Source organism: Sinocyclocheilus rhinocerous, unplaced genomic scaffold (genome assembly GCF_001515625.1).
Source record: "Sinocyclocheilus rhinocerous isolate Xijiao unplaced genomic scaffold, SAMN03320098_v1.1 scaffold1295, whole genome shotgun sequence".
Classification (NCBI taxonomy): Eukaryota; Metazoa; Chordata; class Actinopteri; order Cypriniformes; family Cyprinidae; genus Sinocyclocheilus; species Sinocyclocheilus rhinocerous.
This window is the reverse complement of record NW_015660499.1, coordinates 1,496,041-1,507,207: the sequence shown is the minus strand read 5'-3', so window position 1 is coordinate 1,507,207 and position 11,167 is coordinate 1,496,041. Positions and strand designations below refer to the sequence as shown.

The following is an 11,167-nucleotide window of genomic DNA, read 5'->3' as shown; positions in this document are numbered from 1 at the left end:
AAAAAAAAAAAAAAATTAATGTATTTAGGATAATAAATTATTTTACTAAGCATCAAATGAAAAGCATACATATATAAACAAATGAAATATATAACAATACATTTTTATTATGTAAAATTATTAATATGAAGTATTATAGTAATACAATATCCATATAATAATTATTAAGTGTAAGAGTATATGTAATATGTAAAACAATACAAAATATATTATTCATATTGAAGCATTATATTAATAATGTATATTTGTAACATTTTGTACCATGCAAATAATTGTAACATATATATTCTGAAATATATTCAGTTAATATATGAAATATTAGTATAATATTTATGATAATTAATGAAATATAGGGACACTGCTAATAAGTGTTTATTTTATTCAGTTAAATTGATATTAAATGCAGTTAGTTGAAGTTATATATAACTTCAACTAACTGCATTTAATATCAATTTAAACTATGATTCTAAATTCTAAATGCAAATGTGAAAATGAAAACATTACATTCAGTTTGCCCTGAAATATATTTCCATAATAATTACTGTTTTAAAAGTCTGCTAAAGTGCACCTCTTTTTCAGCAGGGATATCCAAGTAAGCATGGGTACCTGTAGCTGCTTGAGTGTAGATCGATCCCAGGATCGAGCCCTGATGCACTCCGTACAGCGTAATTATATAGGACGTGTCGGGACTGAGCCCAGACATCCATAAACTACGTGCATCACCAGATACCGAAAGGTCCTGTCTTTCTGGACCTGCTGCATTTGCCACTTCAATCACAAAACTGTCAAAGGCAGAGTCATCCTCAATGGTCCAGGACACATTGAAGCTATCCCAAGACACATCAGACACACTCAGACTGCCAATCTGCGGCCTCTGCTCCTCTGACGGACAAAGAAATCAGACATGAGTTATTGTCACTGAAATTAATTACATTTGCATAATGAAATGAGCTGAACTTGCCAGTGCCACTGGCGTAACGTAGTGACAGATAAAACAGTTAATAGATGGAATGAAATGATATGGTTAAAGACATGAGGCACAGAGAGACGGTGTTCATTCATGTTGAGAAATAATCATCCAGAATGATCAGATAAAACATTATATTAATTGTATCATGCTATAATCCCAAGGGGAGGCTTCTCATGAAAAGTACAGAAACAATTCTGCAAGTGTTTTGCGGCACTAGAGGTACTGAGATCACATCTCGGGGAGTAACTAAAATGTTAAGTGAATATGGGTTTGATTGGAGAAAGTGCATTTTGAACAATATTTGATGTTTAATATACACTATAGTTCAAAAGTTTGGGGTCGGTAAGATTTTTAAAATGTTTTAAAATGAGTCTTTTCTGCTCATCAAGGATGCATTTATTTGATCAAAAATACAGTAAAAGCAGTAATACTATGCAATATTATAATTTGAAATAACTTTTCTATTGTAATATATTTTAAAATGTCATTTATTCCTGTGATGCAAAGCTGAATTTTCAGCATCATTACTCCAGTCTTTAGTGTCACATGATCCTTCACAAATCATTCTAATATGCTGCTCAAGAAACATTTCTGATAATTATCAATGTTGAAAACAGTTGGGACGCTTAAAATTTTTGGAAACCGTGATACTTATTTTCAGAATTCTTTGATAAATTTAAATATCAAAAGAACAGAATTTATTTGGAATAGAAATCTTTTGTAACATTATAAATGTCTTTACTTTCACTTTTTAGGGTTATTATAGTTAACTAAAACTAAAACCATAAAAAAAAAATCATTTCAGTATTTAAAAAAATAAAATAAAAAAATATTTAAAAAATTTAATTATTCCATTTTCATTATTTAAAAAATAACAACATTAACTAAGATACAATATTTTTATAAAAACATTTATCACTTTTGTTCAGTTTAAGTTGAAGTACTAAATAACTGAGTAAATTAACTAAAATAACTAAATGAACTAAAACTAAAAACTGAAACTATATATATATATATATACAAAAACAAAACTTAAAATTAAAACAAAATATACAAGTAAAATCTAAATTCAAAATGATAATCACAAAACTATTAAGAGTATATCAATGTATATAACTATAACAGTATATCAAAGTATATAAAAAAATAACACTTATTTAATGTGTCCCAGTTGAATGAAAGCATTAAAAAATTTACAAATATTACTGACCCAAAAATTTTTAATGCTAGACAATTATCAACAGTGTTTCAGTTCTACTGGACTGCTTTCATTATAGTCATGGTAGTCCACATAAACCAAAGGCCACAGCCATTTTTCAAGCAAACTAGGTGTGGTTTCTTGGTGTGGACCCAAAAGTCATTTAAACTAACCAAATAAACCGAACTGTGACGTCAAAAGGACTTGGGTTTGTAGTGTAAAAACACTATTTTTCCACCAACCGTCTTACGCCTGCAGAACTGCTCCCAAGGGATAGCTTTTACTTTTTAAGAATGACTTTGAATGAATGAATGAGTGGATGACGGATGACTGTGGTTTCTGAAGCTCATGTCCATGTACCTGTCTTGATGTGAACATTGACTGGTTGGGATTTCTCGCCCTCCTTCATCCCACACAATGTAATCTCATAAAGCGTGTCAGGGTTCAATCCATCTACATGGACCTGCCTGGCTTCTCCAGACACTTCAATAACACTGTCTTTGGACTTATTTGATGTTGAGTTCAACTCAACGATGAAGCTATCGAAGACTCCATCAGGAGCTGACCAAGACAGCCTCAAACTATTCCTGCTCACATCGGTGACGTTTAGGTCACCCGGAGGCCCTTGATTCGGGTCCTCGAGTTCATCACCTGAGGCTTCAGCTTTAAAATCCTCTGTTAAAAGAGTGGAGGTAGAGACTGATGGCTGAACCTCCTTATGGAGGCTTGGTAGCGTTGTTGAAACACTTGTGAAGGTCAAAGCAACAACATCAGGAGAGGTAGACTTTGGTGCTATAGAGGAAAGTATTCAGTGTGTTTAAGGTCAGAGATTAAAGACAAGACAAAATTAGCAGAGATTTACCTGTAAAAACAAGAAGTTAAATAATCATTAACTAACTGCACAAAAAAAAAAAAATTAATCTCCTGTTTATCCTGGGAGGTGGTTTTCTGATTTGCATGATAAATAACTGCAAATTAATTTCTTTTGAAATATCAAAAGTACATTTTATAATTGCTTTTAAATAGTGTGATGGTTAATCATACTCTAACTGTAGTGCCATGAGGGGCGAATTCACTAAACACCACTTTAACATGAGTATTTCCTCATGTCTGTCAGGGTTATTACTAAAACCAAAACTAAAACCATAAAAATAAATACATAAATAAATAAATATGTTACTTGAAATAAAATAAATGTAAAAAATATATATATGTATAAACTAAAATGTATATACATACACGCGCGCACACACACACACACACACACACACACACACATTATAAATTAAAAATGAAAAGATCCTATATAGACAAAAAAACATAACTAATAAAAATGACAAACACACACAACAAATTACAATAACTTTGACGAAAATTAAAATGAAAACGTAACATACAAAAATAAATACTAATTTAAAATATAAAATAAAAACTAGGCTAATATTATCTCACTGATATTAAAATAACACTGGCATTTGTCATATTGTACGCCAAAATTCAAAGAGAGAAAAAAACAAAAAGAAAATTATACGAAATATACGAAATGCATAGCAATAGCACTGTGAAGTGAGTATTTAAAGAAACATTTCTTAGTGAATTCGCCCCTCAGTTTCTCAATGTAAGCTGAGGTTTGAGTTACACTGCATGCAATATATCTCATTTCACATGCAAATGATGTTACCGCTTATTTCAGTCTACATGCATGTATCTGAAAACATCTGACATTAATGACCATGAGCCATTAATTGCTGAAGTTTCCAAGTAGTCCACTAGAGTGGAAGTACATGGGATGCTTCAGGCTGATGGATAATCCAGACTTCAAGATGTTTTGAGAAAAGGACATGCATGAAGTCGATTTTGAGAGTTTTAGCAAGTCACAAACAATATTCAGTGCTTATCAGCCTTTCATGCATTTTTTACCACACAGTTTAGTTTGTTATGAGGATTAATAATTTTAACCACTGCAAAAACTTGTGGATTGTGGATCTCCTTGTCTGAGCCAATGAGCAGCTATATGCACTAGACTGGGTGATATGCTAAATATTCACAATATATTCACATTAATTAAGTAAAAATATAAAATACTGGAAAAAAAGAAGCAAAAAAATATATAAAATATCTCAATAGCAAAAACAGCCTTAAAGTTCAATGCCTGAACCAATATGACTTATGGAAGTCAAGAAGCCTCTGCATGGCATTTTTATATAGTAGGCTATATGTATGTAATTTTTAGGCATTAAAATGTTTGGTTAAAAGTTAAACATTTATTTAAATATTGTAGTAAATATTACTTAAAATAATCAATCAATCAATCAATCAATCAATCAATCAATATTTGTCTCAGGGAAGTCATGGAAGTTCCTGCATGACATTTTTATGTATTTATGTAAAAAAAAAATATATATTTTAATAAATAAATATGATTTAAAATATTGCTGTTTACTTCTATGCACTGGTACATTTGGAAATGTTAAATGCCATTCTTCCTTGTATTCATTTATTAAAAAGAAATGAATAAACAATATTTCGTGCATGAAACAAATTGAATTTGTTTATTTGAATTTTTAACAATGATTGTTAAAATGATGGCTCCTCTTATTGAAAAACAAAACAAAACAAATAGTTAAAATTAAATATTGTATACCGTTAAAAAGTTCAATTTTTTTGTTGTTGTATCACCCAGCCCAAATACACATCCATATCCTGATGCATCATCATGCACGTCTTTGTGCTCTACCATATGACAAATGGGAGCAGTTGCATATTGTATGTCATGCAAAACTTGTGTCATTCCATTCTTAAACCTATGAGTTTCACAAAAAAACATTTTACAGTACATATCTTAAAGTTGCAATGGCTCTAAATCAAACAGATGACGTGAAACCCAAAAGAAAGTTTATACCTGTAACTGCAACTGCTTCTAGTAGTGAAGATCTTTGGTTATTGGATATTCCATATAGCCTTACTTGGTACTCAGTGGAAGCCTTTAGGCCACGGATTTTAGTGTCATTCACCTCCCCATGGAGATGAACCTCCTCCTTCCATTTCCCTGAGAAATCTTTAAGTTCTACAGTGTAACTATCATAGCCAATGTGTTTATTTGACTCCCACGCAAGATCAAATCCTTCGGATGTGACATTAGACACAGTCAAGGTGCCAGTGGGATCCTTGTATCCGCTCCCAGAGAATGGGATCTCTGAGTTGTCGAGAGACACAAAGCTAATGACATTGTCATCGGTGCCTTTGGCTGAACCGAGCTCAGGAAATGTGTTCGCTAGATAAAAAGTGAAAGATGCTACAAGAAAAAGACAAAAACATATGACACTTGGGAAACGACATGATAGCACGTGCAAATCCCTTCATTCAAGACCAATTATGATCGAATAGCATCTTCTAGATGGTTTGCTTGGTTTATCAGCAAAAAGCCTCACACTGTTCCCTTACCAGGTGCAACAGATTAAGTTTCCTGAAACTGAAAATCCACACAATTACAGCTAATTGGGACATACTTGATGTTTAACATACATACTTTTGACCAATGAGATTGCATTGTGGGTGGGGCTTTCCAGAAACTCAGATTTACATAAAAGAGCTTCCGTCCTTTATGGTGTTGCAGCTGGTTTGGACACAGTGTCATAAATTAAGACCAGAAACATACTTTACTCAAGTGCACAAACGCAGATGTGAATACTTGGCCAATGCACTACAAGTATGCAGATCTGTTGAACCTACTAATAGTTCACCCAAAAATAAACATTTGCTGAAAATGTACTCACCATCAGGCCTGCACATGTTAAAGCATGTTAAATGACAATGTCCTCACCCTCAGGCCATCCAGGATGTAGATGAGTTTGTTTGTTCATCGGAACAGATCTGGTGTAATTTATCATTGCATCACTTGCTCACCAATGGATGCTCTGCAGTGAATGGGTGCCGTCAGAATGAGAGTCCAAACAACTGATAAAAACATCACAATAATCCACAAGTAATCCAGTCCATCAGTTAACATCTTGTGAAGTGAAAAGCTACATGTTTGTAAGAAAATATCCATCAAGGCATTTTTAACTTCAAATGTCACCTCTGGCCAAAATGTACATAATCCATAATGATGCTTCCTCCAGTGAAAAAGTGCATCCCCGGTTTTCCTCTCACATCAAAATCCACCGACCTATTTGTTTAGAAATATCTTGGACTGTTTCCACTTGTAAATGGTGCTCGATCTGTGCATATTTGTCTCCTGGTTCAAATGAGATGCCCTTTTCACTGGAGAAACCAATATTATGGATAGATGTGGATTATTGTGATGTTTTTATCAGCTGTTTGGACTCTCATTCTGACGGCACCCATTCACTGCAGAGCATCCATTGGTGAGTGATGTAATGCTACTCCAAATCTGTTCTGATGAAGAAACAAACTCATCCACATCCTGGATGGCCTGAGGGTGAGGAGTTTTTTCATTTAACATGCTTTAACGTGCTTATGCATTGCACTGGCGATGACAATACAGTTTCCTTATATTTTATACTTTTATCCAACTTATTTTTAAATGCTATAAGCAATTTCCTGTGAATGCACTGGTTTTTGTCCAGCTAAAATAAGTGGCTGAAACACAAAAAACCTTGCACTCTTACAGTACATTAAAAATAAGATGTACTGTATAAACATGCCGATTTCAGACAATTTGCTCACCAAGTAGAGAAAACAAATGAAAACATTTTTTGCAATATGCAATTCATTCATGTTGAGAATGCAACACACACATGCATCGCAGTGCAGAACGAACTGCATTCTGACAGATTTTGGAGCATAAAGCCATACAAATCAAACGCAAATAGAAGTGTTTGTATTCACGTTCTTGCATAGAGTATGTTTCAGGTCTTAAACTGATGATTTTAAATAGATATTTAGGGAAAAAATGCATATAAGAGTTAGTTATGATCAATTTCACAACACAATCTTTGTTGTCCACACCTGAAAACAGAACATTGACATTATCATGTTGGACAAAAGCAAACAAAATCAGCTTTACACTAGGAATCGCTCACCTGTGGAGGCGGTGACGGTGGCAGGAGCACTTCTCCTCCGCCCACGTTCTGCCACGAGGGTGACGGTGTAGCGCATGCCAGGGCTCAAGCCGCTCAGGGTGTAGGCGGTTGCAGTAGCAGGCAGCTCGACTTCTTCCCGACGGCCGTCGGCAGAGACAAACGCTAGCCTGTAGGTGGAGATCTTGGCCCTGGGCCTCTTCCAGACCAGTTCCAGGGTGGTTTCGGTGGAGTCTCGCACTTCCAGGTCGCGTGGCGGATCCAGATCTGTGTGGGTGGAGGTTCAAAATGACAGCACAAAAGCCACATTCATGCCAGGAAACTGTGATGGCGTCGGCATTCAAGAGAACGGTATATATTTTGTCAAGCTCCAAAAAAAAAAAAAAAAAAGTTTTAACAGTCATACTGGTTTAGAAAGTCATATCTGGGTAAATTATCTCCTTCAAAATACAGTTATATTCATGTTATTGTTCTTACTTTAACTTTTAGTAGGCATCTTCATAAGAAAAAAACAGCATGAACTTATATAAAGAGTGATGCACACCACCATTTTTGAAAGATGATTATTATGGACTGAAAATAAAATAAAAATAAATTATTAAATTATCATTCAGTCATTTTGATTAAGTCAAAATCTAAATCTAAAATCTAAATCTGTATCTAAATTGTTTTGCAGTGTGTTCACCTAGGATGCATTTATTTGATCAAACATATAGTGAAATATTATTACTAATATGTATTTATTTAATAATAATTTAATACATTTTAAAATGTAATTTATTCCTGTGATCAAAGCTGAATTTTCAGCATCATTACTCCAGTCTTCAGTGTCACATGATCCTTCAGAAATCATTCTAATATGCTGAATTGTTTCTCAAGAAACATTTATGATTATTATCAATACTAAAAATAATTGTATGTACAGAAAATTCAAAGGAACAACATTTATTTGAAATAGAAGTCTTTGGTAATATTATACCTTTGGTAATATAAATGCATTTACTGTCATTTTTGATCAATTTAATGCATCCCATAACGTCTTTAAAACAACAACAACAAAAGAAACACAGTGATCCCAAACTTTGACACAGTTAGCGTCTGTAGCTGATAAAAAGAGAGTTGATCTCACCGGTCAGTGCGTTGGTGGTCACTGGCTCACTCTCTCTTTCGTTCTGAACGGCTGTGACTCCAATGCCGTACTCCGTTCCAGGCTTCAGGCCTACGGCACACAAAATCCGTTAATCCAGCAGATGAAACACTAAACTGATGCATTTTCAAGCAGGGAACGAGGGGAACATTTCTGTATTACATCTCTATGTGAATATTTTCACGTCTTATGTGAGTTTCTTTTAATAGAATGTAAATCAGAGGATTTTTTGTTTAAGTAGTTGCACGCATTACAAGCACATCTGCAAACAAAGTGCACCTTCTTAAAGAAATGTCCTGGATATAAATATAGATTTTTTTAGAAAACAAGACTTAATAGCTCAAGTAATTTTACTTCCAAAATAAATGCATCTTGCATAAATGCATAAATGCAAGATATTTGTACTTGAAAACAAGACAGAAATACTGAGGAAGAAGTCATTTTTTGCACTGCAACTAGCAAATAAAGTACAATTCTTAACCTTTTTTTTGTCTTGGTTTTACCTGTAATCGTGGCCCATGTCGTATCTCCAGCTCTTCTAGGGAACATGTCTTCACCATGGGCACCTCCTGCGATCGGGCCGTATTTGATACGGTATCCGTCGATGGATGAGCGGCTGTTTTTCCATTCCAGTGTGATGCTGCTGTCAGTCTGATCAACAGCTTTGAGGTCAGTGGGGGCATCCAGACCTGAGACACACAGAAAACCATCACAGCATCCTTAAAACACTGCTTTGAGTTCATCTTTGTGAGAAACTCTCAGCAAACTATATATATTTAGTCTGTAAGCTTTCATACCTGTGGTGAAACTCTCAAAGATGGGCTCGCTGGTCACATCTCCCCTCTTTGAACTGAGAGACACTCTGTATTCAGTGTCTGGTTTCAGGTCTTCTAGGCTGTACTGCGTGTGTGTGGCCGGGAGGTCGACATCTCGATGGACTAACGGGTCTGTGCTCGGCCCGTACGATACCCTGAACCCGTCCACCTCAGCCAGGGGTCTGGACCAGGAGATCACTGCAGACCGGTCTGTCACATCGCCAACGTCAAGCTGCCCTGGAGAATCGATTCCTGCAGCAAGAGGAGTGATGTATGGTTAAACTGATAATTATATTCAGTTAAAATAGTGGGTAACACTTTATTTTAAGGTGTCCTTGTTACACGTTACAAGTAACCCTAATCCTAACCATATAGTAAGTACATGCAGTTAATGAATATTACTCAGTACTTAAATGCATAATTACACTGTAACAAGGACACCTTAAAATAAAGTGTATACATGGCACAGTATTCATTTGGGTCATAGGAAGATGTATAATTGATTCTGCTGTGACTGCAAGGTCAAAATAGCTTGTTTTTTTTTAATCAAATGTTGCTCATCAGTTTGTCAGTGTTAAGCTATTATTGTATGAGCTTTCTATTCTTGTTTTTTTCCCCATGTAAAATAGAGTACTCAGTGGGTGCAATAGAACTACATGCAAAAGCAATGGCAAAAAAACTGTATGGAATCAATCTAATCATCCCTCTGTGTTAATGTCATTAGACAACATGAGCTCAGGCTGATGCAAAAATGAGTTTCCACACTGCAAATACTACTTTCTTTTCCTTAAGCAAAGCAAGTTAAGTTGCAAACTGAAACTGCACCTGAACACAAGCCAACTGTAATATATTTACTGTCTGTGAAAGCTTCTAGGACTAAAATCAGATAGTTGAACCTAATGCAATATTGCAAGGAAGAAAAAGAGCAAATTGGACCTATAAGTATATTAAAAAAATATATATTAACATATATTCAATTATATATATATATATATATATATATACAGTATATATAGTAATTGTAGTATTATCAATGTTGAAAATGTTTTTTGCTGCTTAATAATTTTGTGGAAACTATAATACACTACCATTCAAATGTTTGGAGAAAAAATAATTCATACTTTTATTCAGCAAGGATACATTAAACTGATTAAAAGTGACAGTAAAGACATTTATAATGTAGCAAAAGATTTCTATTTCCAATAAATGCTGTTTCTTCTAACTTTTTGTATTCATCAAAGAATCCTGAAAAAAAATGCATCATGTTTTTTACAAAAATATTAAGCACTGATATTAAGACTGATATTAAACAGTGATTAAGAACTGTTTTTCAACATTGATAATAATATGAACCAATATTAATAATGGAGCACCAATAATCATCCTTAAAAATACCTAATATGAAGATTGTTTGGTCTTGTTTTATGCAAATCAGGGCTCTAGACTTATTCTTTCCACTGGTCGCTCTTTTGCGACTAACTTTCCCAGTTAGTCACAGAAGAACATCATTTGGTCGCATTTTTCTTTTTTTTGCTACAACATGGGATTAATCAATGCATGCTGATGAACTTTTATCATAGTTTATAGTTATATGGTAACGAGTGTTCAACATTCAACCCGTTCTTTTTCATCAGTATTATTTGTGATTTAAATTTTGTGAACGGGAATTACTCTTTTGCTGTGCACTGTAAAAAATGACTGTGAATTTAACGGTAAAAGACTGTAAAAATGCTACAGTAAAAACCTGTTAAATGGTTAATGGTAAATTCACCTACTATATACGGTGAAAAACTGTATTAAACATTACATGTATTGGAAAAACGTTGCTACCGTATTTTTTACGGTAAAATTCCGGCAACCACAGCTGCCGGTTTTTACCGTAAATTTAAAAAAAATATATATTTTTTTTACAGTGTTATAAGCTGGACTTTGGACGCTTTCACTTTTACTTTCGAATTCGCGATCTTGTTGTCACGTTTTACAAGAAAAGATAAT

The 11,167-nt window shown here is 34.1% G+C and overlaps 1 protein-coding gene across 1 annotated transcript in view; it reads right to left on the bottom strand.

The window, feature by feature from the left end:
• LOC107725145 (tenascin-like) overlaps nucleotides 1-11,167 on the bottom strand; it is a 99,609-nt gene that overhangs the window by 32,437 nt on the left and 56,005 nt on the right. Inside the window, 7 exon segments of the mRNA XM_016534307.1 lie at nucleotides 607-882; nucleotides 2,529-2,960; nucleotides 5,071-5,463; nucleotides 7,214-7,477; nucleotides 8,340-8,429; nucleotides 8,861-9,046; nucleotides 9,155-9,424. Coding sequence (XP_016389793.1) covers nucleotides 607-882; nucleotides 2,529-2,960; nucleotides 5,071-5,463; nucleotides 7,214-7,477; nucleotides 8,340-8,429; nucleotides 8,861-9,046; nucleotides 9,155-9,424 — 1,911 coding nt within the window.